Source organism: Pleurodeles waltl, chromosome 5 (genome assembly GCF_031143425.1).
Source record: "Pleurodeles waltl isolate 20211129_DDA chromosome 5, aPleWal1.hap1.20221129, whole genome shotgun sequence".
Lineage (NCBI taxonomy): Eukaryota > Metazoa > Chordata > Amphibia > Caudata > Salamandridae > Pleurodeles > Pleurodeles waltl.
This window is the reverse complement of record NC_090444.1, coordinates 1,849,884,522-1,849,908,600: the sequence shown is the minus strand read 5'-3', so window position 1 is coordinate 1,849,908,600 and position 24,079 is coordinate 1,849,884,522. Positions and strand designations below refer to the sequence as shown.

General features: G+C 48.4%; 1 protein-coding gene across 2 annotated transcripts in view; it reads right to left on the bottom strand.

Moving 5' to 3' along the window:
* Positions 1–24,079, bottom strand: part of DAAM2 (dishevelled associated activator of morphogenesis 2) — a 517,936-nt gene that overhangs the window by 263,249 nt on the left and 230,608 nt on the right. For both annotated transcript variants that reach the window (XM_069236334.1, XM_069236335.1), the window contains exon 3: positions 18,912–19,001. In XM_069236334.1, coding sequence (XP_069092435.1) covers positions 18,912–19,001 — 90 coding nt within the window. The remainder of the gene's footprint in view (positions 1–18,911; positions 19,002–24,079) is intronic.

Sequence of the window (24,079 nt, the reverse complement as noted above, 5' to 3'; positions counted from 1 at the left end):
CTACAGTCCTCTTGGGTAGCCTCAGACATTCCATTATCTACAGTCCTCTGTGGTAGCCGCAGACGTTCTAACATCTACAGCCCTCTGTGGTAGCCTCAGACGTTCCATCATCTACAGCCCTCTGCGGTAGCCTCAGACATTCTAACATCTATAGCCCTCTGTGGTAGCCTCAGAAGTTCCATACTCTACAGCCCTCTGTGGTAGCCTCAGACATTCCATCATGTACAGCACATTGTGGGAGCCTCAGACGTTCTAACATCTACAGCCCTCTGCGGTAGCATCAGACATTCCATAATCTACAGCCCTCTGTGGTAGCCTCGGACATTCCATCATCTACGGACCTCTGTGGTAGCCTCAGACATTCCATCACGTACGGCACATTGTGGGAGCCTCAGACATTCTAACGTCTACAGCCCTCTGTGGTAGCCTCAGACATTCCATCATCTATAGCCCTCGGTGGGAGCCTCAGACATTCTAACATCTACAGCCCTCTGCGGTAGCCTCAGACATTCCATAATCTACAGCCCTTTGCGGTAGCCTCAGACATTCCATAATCTACAGCCCTTTGCGGTAGCCTCAGACATTCCATCATCAACAGCCCTCTGTGGTAGCCTCAGACATTCCATCATCAACAGCCCTCTGTGGTAGCCTCAGACATCCCATCATCTACAGCCCTCTGTGGTAGCCTCAGACATTCTAACATCTACAGCCCTCTGCGGTAGCCTCAGACATTCCATCATCTACAGCCCTCTGTGGTAGCCTCAGACATTCCATCATCTACAGCCTTCTGTGGTAGCCTCAGACATTCCATCATCTACGGCCCTCTGTGGTAGCATCAAACATTCCATCATTTATGGATTATTGTGGTAGCCTCAGACATTCCATCATCAACAGCCCTCTGTGGTAGCCTCACACAGTCCATCATCTACAGCCCTCTGTGGTAGCCTCAGACATCCCATCATGTACGGCACATTGTGGCAGAGCCAAGCACTCCATCCTCTGTGGCCCACTGTGGTAGCTTCAGACGTCTATTGTGCTGACGCTGACAAAGGTTTGCCAAGCGCACCCCTTTACCTGCGGCACACTGCAGTACCCTCAGACATCTCTAAGGCTGCCATGGAAGTTTGCCAAGTATGCCCTGCCCCATCGCTTCTTTGATCCAGGTAGAGCTGAAGTGCAAACCGGAGGGCTCGTTTCCTGTGGTCCGCAGTGTGTAGAGGTTTAAACCCTACAAAGAGAAGCTCAGAGTAGGGAAGCGGTGAGAGGTGCACGCTCCCTTCTAGTGCCCCTACGTCCCATGCACACTACTGACACCTACTCCCGGCGCCCAGAGTCCTTGCAGGTGAACCCCTCCTGCCTCGTGCTCGGCCCCTAGAGGCGGCTCTTCTTCAGATGAGTGATAGCTGAGGGTTTTAGACGGGAGAGGGAGTCCAAGGTGGGAGGCTTCCTGCCAGACTAAACTACCTGGCGGCCTGCCAGGCCCCAGCCCCGCCGGCTGCTGCTCGAGATGAAAGATGACACCGGATCCATCTCCTGTTGTGCATAGAGCAGATCCATTAACGCCCTGTGATCCGTGTCTGCACGGGGTCCTTCATTCACACGGAGCTGTGTATGTGGAGTGTGTGACTTCCATGACAGTACCATCCTCAAAGACACAGCATCTCTGTGTGACTTCCATGGCAGTACCACCTTCAACGACACAGCATCTCTGTGTGACTTCCATGACAGTACCACCTTCTACGACACAGCATCTCTGTGTGACTTCCATGGCAGTACCACCTTCTACGACACAGCATCTCTGTGTGACTTCCATGGCAGTACCACCTTCTACGACACAGCATCTCTGTGTGACTTTCATGGCAGTACCACCTTCAACGACACAGCATCTCTGTGTGACTTCCATGGCAGTACCACCTTCAACAACACAGCATCTCTGTGTGACTTCCATGACAGTACCACCACCTTCTACGACACAGCATCTCTGTGTGACTTCCATGACAGTACCACCTTCCATGACACAGCATCTCTGTGTGACTTCCATGGCAGTACCACCTTCTACGACACAGCATCTCTGTGTGACTTCCATGGCAGTACCACCTTCAACGACAAAGCATCTCTGTGTGACTTCCATGACAGTACCACCACCTTCTACGACACAGCATCTCTGTGTGACTTCCATGGCAGTACCACCTTCTACGACACAGCATCTCTGTGTGACTTCCATGGCAGTACCACCTTCAAGGACACAGCATCTCTGTGTGACTTCCATGACAGTACCACCTTCAACGACACACCATCTCTGTGTGACTTCCATGACAGTACCACCTTCAATGACACAGCATCTCTGTGTGACTTCCATGACAGTACCACCTTCTACCGCAGAGCCCCTCTGTGTGACTTCCATGACAGTACCACCTTCAACGACACAGCATCTCCGTGTGACTTCCATGACAGTACCACCTTCTACGACACAGCATCTCTGTGTGACTTCCATGACAGTACCACCTTCAACGACACAGCATCTTTGTGTGACTTCCATGGCAGTACCACCTTCTACGACACAGCATCTCTGTGTGACTTCCATGGCAGTACCACCTTCAACGACACAGCATCTCTGTGTGACTTCCGTGGCAGTACCACCTTCTACGACACAGCATCTCTGTGTGACTTCCATGACAGTACCACCTTCAATGACACAGCATCTCTGTGTGACTTCCGTGGCAGTACCACCTTCTACGACACAGCATCTCTGTGTGACTTCCATGGCAGTACCACCTTCTACGACACAGAATCTCTGTGTGACTTCCGTGGCAGTACCACCTTCTACGACACAGCATCTCCGTGTGACTTCCATGACAGTACCACCTTCTACTGCAGAGCCCCTCTGTGTGACTTCCATAACAGTACCACCTTCTACGGCAGAGCCCCTCTGTGTGACTTCCATGGCAGTACCACCTTCAACGACACAGCATCTCCGTGTGACTTCCATGACAGTACCACCTTCTACGACACAGCATCTCCGTGTGACTTCCATGACAGTACCACCTTCTACCGCAGAGCCCCTCTGTGTGACTTCCATAACAGTACCACCTTCTACGGCAGAGCCCCTCTGTGTGACTTCCATGGCAGTACCACCTTCAACGACACAGCATCTCCGTGTGACTTCCATGACAGTACCACCTTCTACGACACAGCATCTCTGTGTGACTTCCATGGCAGTACCACCTTCTACGACACAGCATCTCTGTGTGACTTCCATGGCAGTACCACCTTCTACGACACAGCATCTCTGTGTGACTTCCATGGCAGTACCACCTTCAACGACACAGCATCTCTGTGTGACTTCCATGGCAGTACCACCTTCAACAACACAGCATCTCTGTGTGACTTCCATGACAGTACCACCACCTTCTACGACACAGCATCTCTGTGTGACTTCCATGACAGTACCACCTTCCATGACACAGCATCTCTGTGTGACTTCCATGGCAGTACCACCTTCTACGACACAGCATCTCTGTGTGACTTCCATGGCAGTACCACCTTCAACGACAAAGCATCTCTGTGTGACTTCCATGACAGTACCACCACCTTCTACGACACAGCATCTCTGTGTGACTTCCATGGCAGTACCACCTTCTACGACACAGCATCTCTGTGTGACTTCCATGGCAGTACCACCTTCAAGGACACAGCATCTCTGTGTGACTTCCATGACAGTACCACCTTCAACGACACACCATCTCTGTGTGACTTCCATGACAGTACCACCTTCAATGACACAGCATCTCTGTGTGACTTCCATGACAGTACCACCTTCTACCGCAGAGCCCCTCTGTGTGACTTCCATGACAGTACCACCTTCAACGACACAGCATCTCCGTGTGACTTCCATGACAGTACCACCTTCTACGACACAGCATCTCTGTGTGACTTCCATGACAGTACCACCTTCAACGACACAGCATCTCTGTGTGACTTCCATGGCAGTACCACCTTCTACGACACAGCATCTCTGTGTGACTTCCATGGCAGTACCACCTTCTACCGCAGAGCCCCTCTGTGTGACTTCCATGACAGTACCACCTTCTACGACACAGCATCTCTGTGTGACTTCCATGGCAGTACCACCTTCTACCGCAGAGCCCCTCTGTGTGACTTCCATGACAGTACCACCTTCTACGGCACAGCATCTCTGTGTGACTTCCATGCCAGTACCACCTTCTACGGCAGAGCATCTCTGTGTCACTTCTATGACAGTACCACCTTCTATGGCACAGCACCTCTGAGTGACTTCCATGACAGTACCACCTTCTACGGCAGAGCCTCTCTGTGTGTCTTCCATGACAGTACCACCTTCTACCGCAGAGCCCCTCTGTGTGACTTCCATGACAGAACCACCACCTTCTATGACAGAGCACCTTTCTGTGTGACTTCCATGTCAGTACCACCTTCTACGGCAGAGCCTCTCTGTGTGACTTCCATGTCAGTACCACCTTCTACGGCAGAGCCTCTCTGTGTGACTTCCATGTCAGTACCACCTTCTACGGCAGAGCCCCTCTGTGTGACTTCCATGGCAGTACCACCTTCTACGGCAGAGCCCCTCTCTGTGACTTCCATGAGAGTACCACCTTCTACAACAGAGCCCCTCTCAGTGACTTCCATGACAGTAACACCTTCTATGGCAGAGCCCCTCTCAGTGACTTCCATGACAGTACCACCTACTACGGCAGAGCCCCTCTCTGTGTGACTTCCATGACAGTACCACCTTCTAAGGCAGAGCCCCTCTCAGTGACTTCCATGACAGTACCACCTTCTACGGCAGAGCCCCTCTCAGTGACTTCCATGACAGTACCACCTTCTACGGCAGAACCCCTCTCAGTGACTTCCATGACAGTACCACCTTCTACGGCAGACCACCTCTCAGTGACTTCAATGACAGTACCTCCTTCCACGGTAGAGCCTCTCTGTGTGACTTTCATGACAGAACCACCTTCTAAGGCACAGCCCCTCTCAGTGACTTCCATGACAGTACCACCTTCTACGGCAGACCACCTCTCAGTGACTTCAATGACAGTACCTCCTTCCACGGTAGAGCCTCTCTGTGTGACTTTCATGACAGAACCACCTTCTAAGGCACAGCCCCTCTCAGTGACTTCCATGACAGTACTGTGAAAGCTGAATTCATTACTAATGAATTTGCTTTTATTATTGGTTAAGAATTTACATGAATTAGGCTAACATAGAAAATAATGTGCGACTTGGAAAACGTGCCCACTTGAGTGGCCACCATCCATATGTAATAATCACTAATAAAGCCACATTTATAGTTAGATGTTATGCACATGTGGAATAATAATGTATTTGTGCATCATATTAATGATTTACTGTTATGTATTTGCTTTACTAACTTTAGGCCATAGATAACTTCCAGGTTTGGGCCTAGTCTGCAGAACCTCATGTCAAGCTTCATTGCTTTAATAAATGATCAAAAATGTTTGTACGTCTAGAAAAATTAATATTTTTTTCCATTTCACACTGTGCTGGCCACGCAATTTGTAAAAGTCTTTAAGTTTCTCATCAGAACTGCCTGTGGAGCCATGCTGTACTAGCAGTTGATACGAAGTAAACTTGATGCATGAGACAGAAATGCTCTCAGGAGCTGACAATGGATGCCCTGACGGAAGCACGGATCGCAACAAAAGAATTACCTGACGAGTCTGACAATGGCAACTGGACGAGAAGAGCCAATCATCAATGTGTGGGCGACTGTTTAGTTATAACTTAGATTTAGGTTTTCATTGGTATTGGGTCCACTGTAAACGAATGACCAATGATGTGTGAGAAGACGTTTTAGAGATTTTTAATATATCGAGAGTACACTTTGGAGAGTGCCCTCATTCTTCCTGTGATCAAGACCCGTTCGAGGAGCTGAACAGTTCCTGATGTATTTTATTTCCAACTTTAAACTTAATTGTTTAATTTGTTAATGGTGAATGATGATGCTTTAGTAAATGCTTCCTAAATGGTTCAGTGAGGTTAGGGCCCATTCGCGGCTCAGCCATTCCCTTTCACCGTCCTGGTGCTGAAGCTGACCAGACGGATGTCCAACTGACGAAGAGAATTCGTAGCTTGCTGATCCCATTGAGGAGAGATTTAAGTTTTTTGTTCTTTTCTAGAGACCAACCTCTATCTTGATAGAGCCATAGTTAGATGTTTTCCAAATTAACCTTTGACTAAATTACTTTTGCGTGAAATCCAAACATGCTGTTCTTATTGGAGGGTTAGTTAGTAAGCCCAGAGTTGACAAGTGCTGTTAACCAAGGATTGGTGTTGCTCACTTGTTGACTCTAGATGCATGCTATCTCTAGTGCTCAGATATTGTTGCTCTTAATTTGTACCTCGACTCGATGTTTTGGTCAGCCCGTGTTGTTCATTTACGTGTATCATTTGGTATTGAGACTAATTTACGTGATGCTAGGATTGTTAATATAGGAAATGAACTTTCTAACTTTTACCAAAGGTGTGGTTATTCATGGCCACATGGATCATGGTGCATGAAGGTTACTGACTCAAAGTTTGATAATTAATTTGTTGCGTGTGTTACTTTATTATTGACTATACTATGAGTAGTCAAAAGGTCCATCGAACCTCTAACGCGTCCCCTTATAAATAAATGATAAAAGACAAAAATAAGGCCAGATGCGCTGACGGTACCACCTTCTACGGTATCCTCCATGTTGTTTTCCTCCCCACCTGCCATAAGAAAAGAGACCACGCTACGTGCAGCCTGTCCTTGCCACGTTTTCTTCTAACTTCACTTCACGCATGCTGCATGGCACACTGATGTACAACGTGGATAAAAGACATTGGTAAAGCCAGAGCTTTCACATAGGCGAGACCTACTGGCTTTGCCAATGCTTCTTTTTGAAAGCATCAACATTTAGGAACAAAAGCGGCATTCCTGTCCCTGCCGACCTCTGCCTCCAGAAACGTGACCTTTCAGGAAAGAAAACAATCTAGGACGCACAAGGCGCATTCACCGCCGCCCTCTGCCCATCTGAATGTGCGCAGGCGGGGGCCAGGCAAGGGTTAATGCTTTGGTCTCCACGGACAGAAGACGGCCTCGAACAAACACTTCCTTATCAGCAGTCACAGCCTTAACTGAAGGCCTCACTCGTGGTGCCAAAACCGTATCACACCGTCTGCTGAGAAGCAATTAGGAGGGGTTTAAAGGCTGGAAAAAGCAAGCGTGTCACTCGCATACCGCAGCGCCTGGTAGTAAAAATAACGTGATATATTATCACAAGGCAGGAGGAGGCCAGATTCTAGCTCGGCACCGGTCCAGGGCATCTTATCTGGAGAGGGAGCATTGCTTCCTGCTCAGAGCCTGCTGAAAAAACTCTAGAGAGATTAGGGCATGTGATGAGCTAGTCCAGGGTAAGGTTGAATCAAGACCCCTCCTCGTCACGTGACCGCGCCACAGCAGCCATGGGTACCACTAGCATCATGTGATGACCTGCCCGCGTCACATGACCGCGCCACAGCAGCCATGAGTACCATTAGCATCATGTGATGACCTGCCCGCGTCACATGACCATGCCACAGCAGCCATGAGTACCACTAGCATCATGTGATGACCTGCCCGCTTCACGTGACCGCGCAACAGCAGCCATGAGTACCACTAGCATCATGTGATGACCTGCCCGCTTCACATGACCGCGCAACAGCAGCCATGAGTACCACTAGCATCATGCGCTGACCTGCCCGCGTCACATGACAGCGCAACAGCAGCCATGAGTACCACTAGCATCATGTGATGACCTGCCCGCTTCACGTGACCGCGCAACAGCAGCCATGAGTACCACTAGCATCATGTGATGACCTGCCCGCGTCACATGACCATGCCACAGCAGCCATGAGTACCACTAGCATCATGTGATGACCTGCCCGCTTCACGTGACCGCGCAACAGCAGCCATGAGTACCACTAGCATCATGTGATGACCTGCCCGCTTCACATGACCGCGCAACAGCAGCCATGAGTACCACTAGCATCATGCGGTGACCTGCCCGCTTCACATGACAGCGCAACAGCAGCCATGAGTACCACTAGCATCATGTGATGACCTGCCCGCTTCACGTGACCGCGCCACAGCAGCCATGAGTACCACTAGCATCATGTGATGACCTGCCCACGTCACATGACTGCGCAACAGCCATAATTACCATTAGCAGCATGTGATAGCCTGCCTGCATCACATGACCTCACCACAGCAGCCATAATTACCACTAGCATCATGCGATGACCTGCCCGCGTCACATAACCGCCCCACAGCAGCCACCATTACCACTAGCATAATGTGATGACCTGCCCGCGTCACATGACCGCGCCACAGCAGCCATAATTACCACTAGCATCATGTGATGACCTTCTTGCGTCACATGATTGTGCAACCGCAGCCATATTTGCCACTAGCATCATGTGATGACCCGTCCTCATCACATGAGCACACATCTGCACCCTTGATTACTTGTAGACCCAGGCGATGATCTACGCAACAGTAAGGGGAAACCAAAAACGTTCAGATTGACATCACCATCATGGGACATCTTCAGTCAACACTAGGACCATGTTATGATCCACTACATTATACTGGTGAATCATGTTCGCACCACGTCACCAACCGCCAGCACCCTTTACTACTGGTAGGCCTATCTGATGATACCGCTAGACCCATCTGCTGATCCACGATATGATGACGAACCAAGAAATGTCTGCATCACATGCTGTGCAACAGCATTTTTAGTTACTAGTTGGAACATCTGATGGTCCTGTTGGAACAAGGCCAGTCAGTTTCTCGTCACCAGCAGGCCTACACGATGATCGACAAAATGATGAGTTCGACCCAACAATCTTCTGTATCTCGTCAACACACATCAGCATCTTTTGTCACCATGCTGATCATGTGATGATTGTCAAAACATGATGTTGAACCAAAAACCATCTGTCACAAGTCGCCAGGCATTAGGATCTTTTCTCACCACTCGGCCATATGATGATCGACAAAATGATGAGTTTGACCCAACAATCTTCTGTATCTCATCATTGCGCATCAGCATTGTTTCTCACCACTCAGATCATGTGATGATCTATGAAATGATTAGGTTGAACCAAGAATCACCTGTATCATATCACCGGGCATCACCAGCATCTTTTGTCACCACTTGGACCATGTGATGATCTACAAAACATGAGGTCGAGCCAAGAATCGTCTGTCGCACGTCACCACACATCAGCATCTTTTGTCACCACTCAAACCATGTGATGATCTATGAAATTACGAGTTGTCCCAACAATCTTCTGTGTCTCATCATTGGGTAATGACAACCCACCGTTAAAGGCCTATTGACCATGTGCTTTTAAGAATAAATAGGTCAGGCCTACTGAATTTTTTGTAACTTTTCATAAAAAGTGCCTTGATCAGTAGCTGTCTCACTACACCAGGGTCACTGGAATTATGCGATTGTGCAGCTGCTGCAATTTTCACATAATTATAGATTTGTCTCTTTTGCCACATAAGCCACCATCTGCATAATCTGCAGATTTTAACCCAAAAAAATTGTTTCTATTTCAAATTATTCAGAAGTTACTAAAAACTTAGCGGCACATGTTGCCGCGCAGTGGAAGGCCTTTTGCAAAGGTTGACTGGTCACCTTTCTGTTGCTTCCAGAGAATGTGTCTTTTAGCTGACGTCATGGCAAGAGCTGCTGACTTTGGAGCTGAAAAACCAGGTTCGAATCTCAGCGTTGGTTCAACATCCTGTGATCCTGGGCAAATCACTTCAACTACCTGTGCCTACCAGAAATGAATGCGTCTTTGTGTAATGTGACTGGTGCTCGTGTAAAGCGCTCCAATACCTTCGGGTCGAGTTAGTGCTATATAAAATTGCAAAAAAATCAGTTAGCCATGACATGGCAGAGCAGAGCTGAAAATACAAGTGTGTTTATCTGGAAGGCTACTAATTTATCCAATAATCTCCCATTACTTCAAAATTGTTTCTTTGAAGCCTCTAAAAATTGTTCACAATCTGAACCACACTATTGACGTTTGACAAACGACAATAACAAAACACTCTTCGCTGTCCATCTTCATTATTCTCACAGGACACGCCTCACTGCGCTTGATTGGACGAGAGCTGCGTGCCCGCCAGCCGTGTGATGTGATTGGCACAGACACAGGCCCAGGGGGCTGCACGTCAGCTCTGGGCATTAATCACACATCACCCTTTTCACTTTGCCAATTGTAACATTTCATACTTGTCCCCACACGTCGCTGATGGCCGCGGACCCCCTGGAGGGTCGTAGCTCACCAGCATCTACTAACCCTGACGAGGCGGCAAAGCGCTTTTCAGCGAGTAGCACGCTACTCCGGAACCCAAAAGGATTAGTGGTGGATTAGTATCAGGAAATGTGAGTTAATTTGAGCGGAGGACATGTGAGTGTGTTTGTTAGATTGAATAGAATAATTGACGGATAGAAGAGGGAAGAATCTAAAAATTGTTATTTGGAGATCATAGTAGTAAGATGAGGTTTGGGATGCGTAAAAGGAGAGATGGATGAGGGAAGAGTCTGTAGATAGGGATAAGGGAGATCATACGAGTAAAAGGTTTGGGATGAGTCAAAGGAGGGATACATAAGGGAAGAATTTAGTAGAGATGTTTGGGAGATCATAGTAGTAAACTGAGATCTGGGGTCAGGCAAGAGGGATAGAGAAAGGGTTATTTTGTGCTTAACTGTAGAGAGATTCATCTGGTTTTAGTATTTTGTTTTTATTGATATTAAGTACAGGGGCTTTATTAGCCACAGGGATGACGATTAGTTGCGTCTTACTCCAGTCGTAGGTGTAAATGACTTTGACTTTCAGGTCTAATTCACAAAATATTTTCTGAGAGTACTTATGTCTTACTCCTGTCTTTGATGTCAACTACTACCGCATATCTAGGTCAGATTCAAAAAACATTTTCAGTGCGTACTTATGTCTTACTCCTGCCTTTGATGTAATCTACTACCACATATCTAGGTCTGATTCACAAAACATTTTCAGTGAGTACTTATGTCTTACTCCTGCCTTTGATGTCATCTAATACTGTATATCAATGTCTGATTCACAAAAGATTTTCTGTGAGTACTTTTGTCTTACTCCTGCCTTTGATGTCAACTAATACTGTATATAGAGGTCTGATTCACAAAACACTTTCTGTGAGTACTTAAGTCTTATCCTGTCTTTGATGTCAACTTCTACTGCATAGCGAGGTCTGATCCACAATCTATTTTCTATAGGTAGTCATGTGTTTGTCCAGGCTTAAAAGTGACTGTGGCCCTGATTTAGAGCTTGGCAGAGGGGAATACTCCGTGACAAACGTGACGGATATCCCGTCCGCCATATTCCAAGCCCATTATATCCTATGGAGATCATGGTCACACTTGCAACACATCACCTTGGAATGTTCCAACTGCTCATTGCATGACCGACCCTTCAGCCATGAACCCCCAAAGGCACTGAACTACCATGACCATGGTCAATGAGAAATCTCGGTAACATGTGGAAAGGGCACCCCACTTTTGGAAAAGTAGCAGCGCCACATACATGGTAGAAGTATGCTATAAAGTGAGGTAATGGGACATACCACCTCACCTACCCACGACTGCCATGGACGGCACGATTCCACTGTGTGTTAGCTGGCATGGCGATCTACCAGGGCTTCAAGGCACTTCATGCCACTGGAATGGAGAAGTTAGGTTGTGCTTCATTGAAAATTAAACAAGGATGGTACTCGTGAAGGCAGCAAGACATTGGTCTGCACACGGAGTACATCACTGACCAGGATAGGAAGCTCGCTATTCTTGCTGACGGTGTAATCCATGCTTACATGGTTATATCAGTTTGTAGGTGTAAAAGCTGACCATAGGAAACCAGAGAAGGAGATGCCACACTTTAGGCAAAGAACTGCTCCATGGCTTACTTTCCATCTGATAGGTAAAATTCTAAAAAAAAGGGGGGAGGGAGCACACTGCCTCTCATCCCAGCACAGTTCACCCCATTGCATCCTGGTAAATGCAGTGCGCTTACTTCAAAGTTGCTGTAGTTTTTCACCAAAGCTGGTGCAGGCAGTGCTGTTATCTCTAGACACGCGTTTCTGGGTTTAGCCCTCATCAGTAGAGAGCAGAAGCAGTAGAGAAAAGTCATCTGGGGTTGCTAAAATGCTGCCCAAGTCTTCACAGGTCACAGTACCACTCAAGACACACAGGTGCATCCCAGGTGAGCTGGTCACCTCGTTGGCTCAAGGGACCCTTTTAAACGCAAGATAGCAGTAGGGAGCACACAAACGTGACACAACTCAACCAGCTCTTAGGTTCCAGGACCTAGAGGGAAGTTCCTGCCCTTCGCTTATTTCATCGAGGGTGAGGAAGGTGCTTTACGGCCGTACTGCCACATCCCATCGGTGCAGGTGCGTTGGGTTACAATACTTACTGTTGCGTGTTATAGAAAGGTCCTTCAGGTGCTGAGCCCTCCAGGCAAGAACTCAAGACTTCATCAACCCCACCAGGCTGGCATGTGGTGCCCTCGCCGATTTGACCCATGTCACATTCCAGGTTTATCGCTGGCAGTCATGCCGACACACATCGCGGGATACATATTTGGACCAGGACATTTATTTATATAGTGTTGATTGGTCCTTGGCCTTCTGGAATGAGATCATTTCATGGTAAGCTGTGAGTTAACCTCTCCGCCCTACGTCCTTCTGAATAGTCATGGGAAGAGACAAGGTGGAGAAATGGGGTGCGCTTAACTTGGAACCCCGACACTGCCGCTTCACGCCATTAGCCTGCTAGCCATCCACACCAGGCCCTGGTATGTGTTTTATAGGCGGCCTTACACCCAACTGTGCAGCCACAGCTCAAGGGTATCCCAGATCTACCGACACAATATGGTAGACATCAGTCACTCCATACAGAAGACCACTAGGTGATAGGTTGGCAAACACGCTAATCTTTTGATGGCATCAGTGCAATATGATTGTAAGTTACTTACCCGGGTGTTGAGGAATAGCTTCCAAAGGGGGTGCCCTGAGGAGGTGCAGTCTAGGCTGTAAAGGGACAGAGGTCTCTGCCAATAAGAGTGTTGTGCAACATCAAGATGTCTGGTATCAGCTGTTCACCCCAAGGATCCCTGAGGCTCCCTGTTATTGATTTTCAGCCCTTGCCAGGGAGCCTAGAAGTGGTCCTATGATTTCAAGAAAACCCTGAGGGAAATGTGATCTCATAGCAACACCTTGGTCACCCAGGTTAGCAGCTTTTGTTACAGGGATCGTCAATGAGAGAAGGCGGAAATCACATAGTTTAATGCTATTGCTGACTAGAATCTGAGCAGATACTGATGAGCAAATTTATCAAAATTTCACGCAGCGCAGCGAGACGCCTTGCTGTGCTGTGTTGCGTGACATAGAGAGGGCAGGAATGCGTCGTACTTAACATTAGATGGTGGATGCATGTCCTTTCCTTGAGCTGGGGCACTATGTGCTGCCTTGCTCCAATGCAGGCACCCTTGTGCCACTGTGCAGGAACAGGAAGCTTCCTGAACAAAAACAATCCTTTGCGACTTGTTCCTCTTTCCACCTGTGCAGTAACGTAACGTAGTGACTTGTGCTGCGTTGCATTACTCCAGATTTACCAAGCAGCGCAGGGCCAGGCAAGGTGGCCTTGCGTGGCTCTGTACGTCTCGTCTATGGTATGCGTTGCCCTTGCGCAAGCGTGAAGCAAACTATTGATCAATTTGTGCCAGAATTTCTTAAATTGCCTTCAAAGAAATGTCAAGTAAAAACATTTCGTAAATCCTAATCCAACAGCCTTCAAGGTGAATCTGTTTTGAAAGTTGAAGGGTCTTAAACATTCTGTACAGACCGATATGCACAACAACAGAACACACAGTCCTCTTAGGCAAGTGGCCTGGCGCCTTTCAAGGTCGTGGTTTAAAAACCCATATTTCTCAGGGATGATTTCATACTTGCCATATTTCAAGGAAATTACATAATCCCTGTGAATAGATTTTTTTTCAATGAGATGCGTTGTCTCTAGCGTTTTACGCTAATGTGACCCACCAAAGCCAAAATTGCCACGCCAAATTTACAAAGTAGCGCAAAGCTTGCATAGCGCCACTTTGTAACCCTTTGCGCTACATTATACCTGCGCCAGGCTTAATGTATGCAAAGGTGGCGTTCCCCTGTTAGGGGGGCCGGAAAAATGGCACAAAGAACTCTAAGAGATTTTGTTGCGTCTTTTTTTTCGCCACTTTTCACGTCTGCTCAGAGCAGGCATTAAAAGGAGGCGCACCATTGGTTACAATGGGCCTCAATGGGTTTTGCAGGATTAGCGTCAACATTTTTGACTCTAATCCTGCAAAGCGCCAGATTAGCATCAAAAACTGTGATGCTAGTTCCCTAACTACCGCCATGGCGCGCCGTATCTTAGATACGACGCACACATGGCGGCATTGGGGGGGCGCTAAGGGGCTCAAGAAAAGTGGCGCTGCACTGGGTGTCTTTTTTCAAGAAAGCAAAGAATGTTTTTTTTCTACATCTCTACGGTTTAACCTTATAATTTCCATGATTTCACTTGCCCTTTTCAGTAGACACTGCACTGCTTGAAGGGAGCACCGTTTGTGTGATAACTGCAGCCAACCTTGAATATGTCCCTATGTGTCCGTCTCTGGGTTCTGGTGACGTGTCGAAACGACGTGGCCTCTCATTTCGTGGTTTATTACGTCACCAGACCCCTGGGTGGTCATACAGGAGCATAGGATGGTTACCTGTTCTGAACCCTCCACGTTTACATGGAATATGAGAAACATACCACGTGACACTGCTCACGCACCCCAGAGTCCCACCACGTGACACAGCTCACGCACCCCAGAGTCCCACCACGTGACACTGCTCACGCACCCCAGAGTCCCACCACGTGACACTGCTCACGCACCCCAGAGTCCCACCACGTGGCACAGCTCACGCACCCCAGAGTCCCACCACGTGACACTGCTCACGCACCCCAGAGTCCCACCACGTGACACTGCTCACCCACCCCAGAGTCCCACCACGTGACACTGCTCACGCACCCCAGAGTCCCACCACGTGACACAGCTCACGCACCCCAGAGTCCCACCACGTGGCACAGCTCACGCACCCCAGAGTCCCACCACGTGACACAACTCACGCACCCCAGAGTCCCACCACGTGACACAGCTCACGCACCCCAGTGTCCCACCACGTGGCACTGCTCACGCACCCCAGAGTCCCACCACGTGACACAGCTCACGCACCCCAGAGTCCCACCACGTGGCACAGCTCACGCACCCCAGAGTCCCACCACGTGACACTGCTCACGGACCCCAGAGTCCCACCACGTGACACAGCTCACGCACCCCAGAGTCCCACCACGTGGCACAGCTCACGCACCCCAGAGTCCCACCACGTGACACAGCTCACGCACCCCAGAGTCCCACCACGTGACACTGCTCACGCACCCCAGAGTCCCACCACGTGACACTGCTCACGCACCCCAGAGTCCCACCACGTGGCACAGCTCACGCACCCCAGAGTCCCACCACGTGACACTGCTCACGCACCCCAGAGTCCCACCACGTGACACTGCTCACCCACCCCAGAGTCCCACCACGTGACACTGCTCACGCACCCCAGAGTCCCACCACGTGACACAGCTCACGCACCCCAGAGTCCCACCACGTGACACAGCTCACGCACCCCAGAGTCCCACCACGTGACACAGCTCACGCACCCCAGTGTCCCACCACGTGGCACTGCTCACGCACCCCAGAGTCCCACCACGTGACACAGCTCACGCACCCCAGAGTCCCACCACGTGGCACAGCTCACGCACCCCAGAGTCCCACCACGTGACACTGCTCACGGACCCCAGAGTCCCACCACGTGACACAGCTCACGCACCCCAGAGTCCCACCACGTGGCACAGCTCACGCACCCCAGAGTCCCACCACGTGACACAGCTCACGCACCCCAGAGTCCCACCACGTGACACTGCTCACGCACCCCAGAGTCCCACCACGTGGCACAGCTCACGCACCCCAGAGTCCCACCACGTGACACTGCTCACGCACCCCAGAGGCCCACAACGTGGCACAGCTCACGCACCCCAGAGTCCCACCACGTGGCACAGCTCACGCACCCCAGAGTCCCACCACGTGGCACAGCTCACGCACCCCAGAGTCCCACCACGTGACACAGCTCACGCACCCCAGAGTCCCACCACGTGGCACAGCTCACGCACCCCAGAGTCCCACCACGTGGCACAGCTCACGCACCCCAGAGTCCCACCACGTGACACAGCTCACGCACCCCAGAGTCCCACCACGTGGCACAGCTCACGCACCCCAGAGTCCCACCACGTGACACAGCTCACGCACCCCAGAGTCCCACCACGTGGCACTGCTCACGCACCCCAGAGTCCCACCACGTGACACAGCTCACGCACCCCAGAGTCCCACCACGTGGCACAGCTCACGCACCCCAGAGTCCCACCACGTGACACAGCTCACGCACCCCAGAGTCCCACCACGTGGCACTGCTCACGCACCCCAGAGTCCCACCACGTGACACAGCTCACGCACCCCAGAGTCCCACCACGTGGCACAGCTCACGCACCCCAGAGTCCCACCACGTGACACAGCTCACGCACCCCAGAGGCCCATCACACTCCACACAGGAGGAGTCCGGTGGTTTGTAAATGTCACCAGAGGCGGCGCCAAGAACATGTAATGTTAGACACGTGCTTTCTGCAACCGGGTACTCACTGCAAGGAAACCAGGACTCACACAGCCACCGCTGTAAAGGACTGATGCTGGGCTTAACCTGGGAGCTCCGTGGTCCACAGCCCTGGACAGGACGAGGCGTGATCTCACCACAGACCCCCGCATCTCCGTTGTAATAGGAGAGCAGCTCACAGGCCCTGCGCCCGAAGCGCTCTTTACTCCTGGTTTTCTCATCTTTCAGACCCACAAACACCTCGATGAGAGTCTGAACCAGGACTCCGTGTCTTCACAGGTGCCACAGAGGAGTAACGTGCCCGCAGGCACAACACCCACCCACAACTGTCACCGAGTATGTCACAATCCTTAAAAACAAACAAACACAGAACTTGCAGCCAAGAGCACCGCACTCAAAAACACAACAGCAGCAACCCAAGCTGCATATCACATTTCTAACAGCAAACTGTGGTGGACTACATAAAATACACTCACATGTGTACCACAATGATGTGTCCTACACACTTCTACTGCTGACGTCACTTGTCTAGCAAACACTCCCATGTGTATCACAAAGATGTGTCCTACACACTTCTACTGCTGACGTCACTTGTCTAGAGTGTATCACAATAATGTGTCCTACACACTTCTACTGCTGACGTCCCTTGTCTAACAAACACTCCCATGTGTATCACAATGATGTGTCCTACACACTTCTATTGCTGACGTCACTTGCCTAACAAACACTCAGACCACCAGCAGAAACCTGAGTCAACACAGTAAGGAGCCACATTATTTCAGAACACACCAACACTTGACTAATTGACGTGTAATACATCAAACACATTACATAAATAACCGAAGCCATGTGGTCAGTCCTTACAGGCATGCAGCACATAATCATAGGCAGGTAGTAAACACAACTAAGCATGCAGCACATAATCATAGGCGTGTACTAAACACGCCTAGGCATGTAGTAAATACTCAGAGACGTAGTCAAGAATCATAAGCATGTGGCACATAATCATAGGTGTGTAGTAAACATGCATAGGCATGTAGTAAATACTCAGAGACATGAAGGCAAGGATCATAAGCATGCAGCACATAATCATAGGCGTGTAGTAAACACGCCTAGGCATGTAGTAAATATTCCTGCATTTGTAATTAGTTAAAAGCATGTAGTAAATAAACATAAACGTAGTAAATATGCACTGATGCAGCAAATAGCATGTAGTAAATACAGACATGTAGTGCATGTCCAGGGGTATGTGGTAAACATTAAGGCATATTATGTATACGTATAGGCTTGTAGTACATACACATATGCATGTAATAAATACTTACAGGCATGTAGTACATACCCAAGGCATGTACTACATACTCATAAGCATGGAGTAAATACAGATATGTGGTACATAATCGTGTGTAATAAATAGTTAGATGCATGTAGTAAATAATCATGTGGTACATACTCATATGTGTGTAATACATACTTAGAGGTGTGTAATAAATAGTCATGTGGTACATATTCATATGTGTATAATAAATATTTAGAGGCATGCAGTTCATACCCATAGGCATTTAGTGAATACAGACATGTGGTACATACTCATATGCGAGTAATAAATACTTAAAGGCGTGTAATAAATGGTCATGTGGTACATACTCGTATGTGTGTAATAAATACTTACAGGCATGTGGTACATAGTAATAGGCATGTAGTATATACAGACATGTGGTACATACCCATATGCTAGTAATAAATTCTTAGAGGCATGCAGTTCATACCCATAGGCATGTGGTACATTCTCATATGCGTGTAATATATACTTATAGGCGTGTAATAAATAGGCATGTGGTACATACTCATATGCGTGTAATAAATACTTACAGGCGTGTAATAAATAGTCATGTGGTACATACTCATATGCGTGTAATAAATATTTACAGGCATGTGGTACATACTAATAGGCGTGCAGTAAATACGGACGTGGCACATACTCACATGCGTGTAATAAATACGTAGAGGCAAGTAGTGCATACCCACAGACACGCAGCACAAGGGCTCACTGTACCTTTTTCTTGCTGCAGTAGATCTGCCATTTCTTCTCCAGCGGAAGTGCAAACATGGCCTCCCGGTTCTTGTCGGTGAGGTCCAGCTCGTCCTGCAATGAGTGAGAGATAAGAACACGCCTTACAAAGGTGTGCGAACAAAGTCACACAAATGTGGGCCCACAAGAGGAGCCCAACGAGCCAAACACAGTCAGACTGTAATCCACAGTGCTGCATCCTGCCTCAAGAAGCGGTGGGATGTACTCCAGCATCAATACTCAGTTACTACTTGGCTGCTACATGTATTACAGGTGCAAGTTCACTGTTTACACTCTTTTCTCTGCCAACGCACCACCCTAAGCCCCTGGAAACAGGAAGAAAACATAGATGTTTGTGTGAAAATCCATCCTGAAAGTTACCTGTAGGGGAGGCGGGACTTCCCCTTCCATGGGCCACCAATGGGAGTGAATGGTGGCTTCCTCCCAGAGCTCGTGCATACTGCCTCAAGCATGGTGAGGGGTGAGCTCCAGCGGGGAGCGCCCACCGCCTATGTCCACTTTGGGTCACCTTTGTAGACAACATCTAAGAATTCCGTCTCCTCACCAGAGGGTTTGGCCTGGCCATCAGGCAACCGGTCCAGGCCAGAAGGGGAGGCCCATAAGGCCAGTCTGAACTGGAATGTGTGAGCCAGTAAGGGCTGGCTTTGTGGGTGGAGTGGGTTGGTTTCTTAATTCTCTCTCTCTCTCTCATTCTTGCAGTGGCTACTGGCATTTATAACATAACATCTCAACATGGTTCCTAATTTTGCACAATATGAGTAGCATAATGTGCTTTAAAATGCATCACTTAAAAAAAGGAGAGCCACCCAGTCCTACCACTAAAGTGCGTCTTAAAATGTTTGAATCGTTTTATGCAAAAAAAAAGAAACATGGCATCTATTTTCTGTGTCCATTTTGCCCTGCTTCCCGCAGCCTCAAAAACAAATCAAGGATCTAATGTGAACTTGCCAGGTAGAGGTAGTTGTTTTCAACCATTTATGCAACTGCCCCTTTAACTCTGAGTGCACTAAACTGATTGGCTGGTTCCAGTGACAGTCTTGGTCACGGCCCCTCCCCTGGCATCCTCCACCTGTGTATACACGATGCAGTGCCGGATACTGATCCCTCCTCATGAGCACCTCACCCAGGCGCTACGTCGTAAGCGCTGCTTAATTTGTGTGGGTGGTTTCCGGGGCGGCGCACAGGCACTTACATTTGGGGGCCGGCACTTATTTTTCTGCCTCAAGCATTTACTGCGAGCAAAAGACACATATGGGAAAGACGGAGGAAGAAAAAAACGAAAAAGTGTCACAAAGGGAGAAAGCAGAAAGCTGCAAGAGTGAGCTGAAGGGGCAAGGAGTGGCTGTAAAGGGTTTGAGGAGGCCCGAGGTGGCTTCAGGATTAAGCTGCCTCAGTATTTCGTGCTCACACATTTAATTGCAGCAGCCACTAGTTTCAAAGGAGTGCTTTGGGCACCGGCACATTTTATTTACAAATTAAGTACTGGTCGTAAGCATTATTTACTCCTCTCCTTTTTCAAACCCACAAACATCTCGACGAGAGTTTCATCTACAACATCATGTTTTCGCATGAGCCACAGGGGAGTGCCTTGGCGCACAGTTATCCCACCCACCCACAGCTGTCACCGAGCATGTCACAGCCCATGAAAAATAAAAGAAAACCGGAAGCCAAGACCACCACACTCACAAAACAAGACGGGCAACACAAGTGGCAAATCACATTGGTAAGGGCAAACTATAGAGGGCTGTGGAAAAACACACAACTGTGTATCACGAATAAGTGTCCCACACACTTCTACTGCTGACGTCACTTGCCTTACAAACACTCACACCACTAGCAGAAGCCTGAGTGAACATGGTAAGGACCCCCAGCATTCCAAACACATGTGAGCGCCTTCCCTTCTGTTGGGAGGGGCAGTCACCAGACCGAACACATCTGTCAGGAAACCTACTTAAGACACATTTCTTACTTAAAACTTCCTTCATTTCAAATGAGGCAGCTGCGTCTGAAGTCCAAGTTTCCATCACATGTATGTGTTTAATTATAAAGAGGCCAAAAAACAGCGAGAACTCCCTCAAAATTGTCAGTGAAAGGCATTTTTATTGCACTGTTGATCCAAAAACCTTCTTCTGGGTTGAAGAGCTGAGCAGCCAAGCTGAGGTTTACTGTTACACAAGGTAGGTGGGATGGGGAGAGGAGTTTAATGTCTTCCTGGAAAGAAAGTTATTGGGGACAGCTCTCTCTCATTCAGGTGAGTCACTCTTTTAAGAATAGCTTGCTTTATTTACAGCTTTCTACCACAGCTCTGCAGTCCCAGCATTGCAAATAACCTGTGCTCCTATTGTAACAGTACTCCTATTACGAACTTATTAAGGATGAAAGGCAAAGTAGGCCCCACCGGGATTTAAACATCTAATCAGCACTCACACAAAGGTCTCAGCAGTGAGTTCTATCAGATCACGAGCACTGACATACAGAACAAGGAGAGGTGCGCGTGTGCGTCACCAGGGCTGGGGGACACGTGATACGTGGCAGTGGTGCCCCCTGCATTTATTGGGTGCAAAGGAATGTCTTTGATAGGGGCCCACTCTTCTTAAAATCACCCTGCTGTGTTTAAGGAGGTGTTGTATGGCCAAAGGGAAGTCTTCAGAAAAATAAGGCACAAAAAGTAGGAAAAGGCATCAAGAAACCTCTGTTGCTTATACTCCAATCAGGTGGTGGCAAGAGGAATCACCTCAAAATCTGCCATGACCTGGACAACCAACACACTCAAGACCAATACACCCCAAGACCAATCAGGAACAGGAACATGAACAGACTAAAGACCATGAAACCCCATGTCCAGCCAGGAAGAGCAACAACAACAGGATGTAGACCAACAAACCCCAATAGCAGTGAGGAACAGGAGCAACAACAGTCTGTAGACCATGAAACCTCAAGTCCAGCTCGGAACAGGAGCAAGACCAGGCTGAAGACCAACAAACCCCAAAACTAGCCAGGAACCGGAGCAACAGCAGGCTGTAGACCAACAAACCCCAATAGCAGTGAGGAACAGGAGCAACAACAGATTGTAGACCAACAAACCTCAAGTCCAACCAGGAACAGGAGCAACAACAGACTGTAGACCATGAAACATCATGTCCAGCCAGGAAGAACAGCAACAACATTCTGTAGACCATGAAACCTCAAGTCCAGCTCGAAACAGGAGCAAGACCAGGCTGTAGACCAACAAACCTCAAGTCCAACCAGGAACAGCAGCAAAAATAGATTGAAGACAAACAAACGTCAAGCCCATCCAGGAACAGGAGCACCAACAGGCTGAAGACCAAACAACCCCAAGACCAGTCAGGAACAGCAGCAACAACAGGCTGAAGACCAACAAACTCCAAGACCAGCCAGAAACAGCAGCAACAACAGGCTGAAGACCAACAAACTCCAAGACCAGCCAGGAACAGGAGCAACATCAGCTGAAAACCAACAAACCTCAAGTTCAACCAAGAACAGGAGCAACAACAGACTGAAGACCAAAAAACCTCACGTCCAGCAGGGGACAGGAGCAACAACAGACTGAAGACCAACAAACCCCAAGAGCAGTCAGGAACAGCAGCAACAACAGGCTGAAGACCAACAAACCCCAAGACCAGCCAGGAATAGGAGGAACAACAGCTGAAAACCAACAAACATCAAGTCCAACCAAGAACAGGAGCAACAACAGGCTGAAGACCAAAAAAAACTCAAGTCCAGCAAGGAACAGGAGCAACGACACACTGAAGAACAACACACCCCAAGACCAGTCAGGAACAGGAGGAACAACAGGCTGAAGACCAACAAACCTCGAGTCCAACCTGGAAGAGGAGCAGCAACAGGCTGGAGACCACAAAACCCCAAGACCAACCAGGAACAGGAGCAACAACAGGCTGTAGACTAACAAAGTCCAGTTAGGAACAGGAGCAACAACAGGCTGGAGACCAACAAATATCAACAGCAGTCAGCAACAGGAGCAACAACAGGCTGGAGACCAACAAACCTCAAGTCCAGCCAGGAACAGAAGCAACAACAGAAAGAAGACCAACAAACCCAAAGTTAAACCAGGAACAGGAGCCACAACAGCCACAAGACTATAGAGGAACGGAAGCAATAACAGGCAGAAGAACAACAGACAAAAGCCTGTGAGGACCCAAAACTGTGATTTCGAAGGACAGGAACAATGATCCACAGACAAAAACAGGGCCAAAAAGTGAAAGTGAGGGAAGTAGAATGTACTGGCAAGAGGAAACAGGAAGTGATGGAATACTTGGATTCTAAGTGTTTTCTCTTACACACACAAATGATGAAAGGCTAGGCACTATCTTGGTGTGGGGCAGATAAATGTTGTTCAGTTGTAGTCGCCATCTTTAAAGAGAGTAAGGGAACGAGGCACTCTGCCAATCTTACCCTGGCAAACCTGGGGATGCTCCAAAAAGATATGCATCCCCAGGAGAGACCTAGCGAGGATAAATATATTTATGTCTCCTCCCTGTTTCTTCTCTCTATGTGTGTGTCCGTTGCTGCATAAAAACAATTTTGTATGCAACACAGGCACCCTTGCATTATGGTACAAACTAATATTTCTAATATTTTCAGTGTAATCTGCTGCACATATATTGTTTTATTTCTTAAACCACTGCATCTGCGTGTCACAATAGCTTTATCGTAAAGCCACTAAAAGTGCTATATAAGGAGCCTAATATGCAACAAAATTAGAACTTTCTTACTGCATAATTGAATCAGCCTTCCGGTTTAACATGGTCCTGTACTGCTGCATAACTCTGGTAATAACAAATTGAGTGACATTATTGGTTCGAGGATAAAATCCCCGCACAGTACAGCTGTCAGGGCTGACTCTTCAACTTTCAGAAGCTGATGAAATGAGTATCTTTGAGTTAATTATTAATCACAACAAGTATTCCATTACCTAGAGACACTTTGGTTGTAAGTCTGTGTTATGTGATATCTACCTTTACCACAGTGTTTATTTTATAGCGCACGCAGCGCTGTGACTCTGCTTGAGGCGCTATTAGGGGACAAAGGTCACTAAAGTTGGTTGGCCAGACCCAATCAGAGGGAACTGACTAGAGTCCATTACTTTTCCA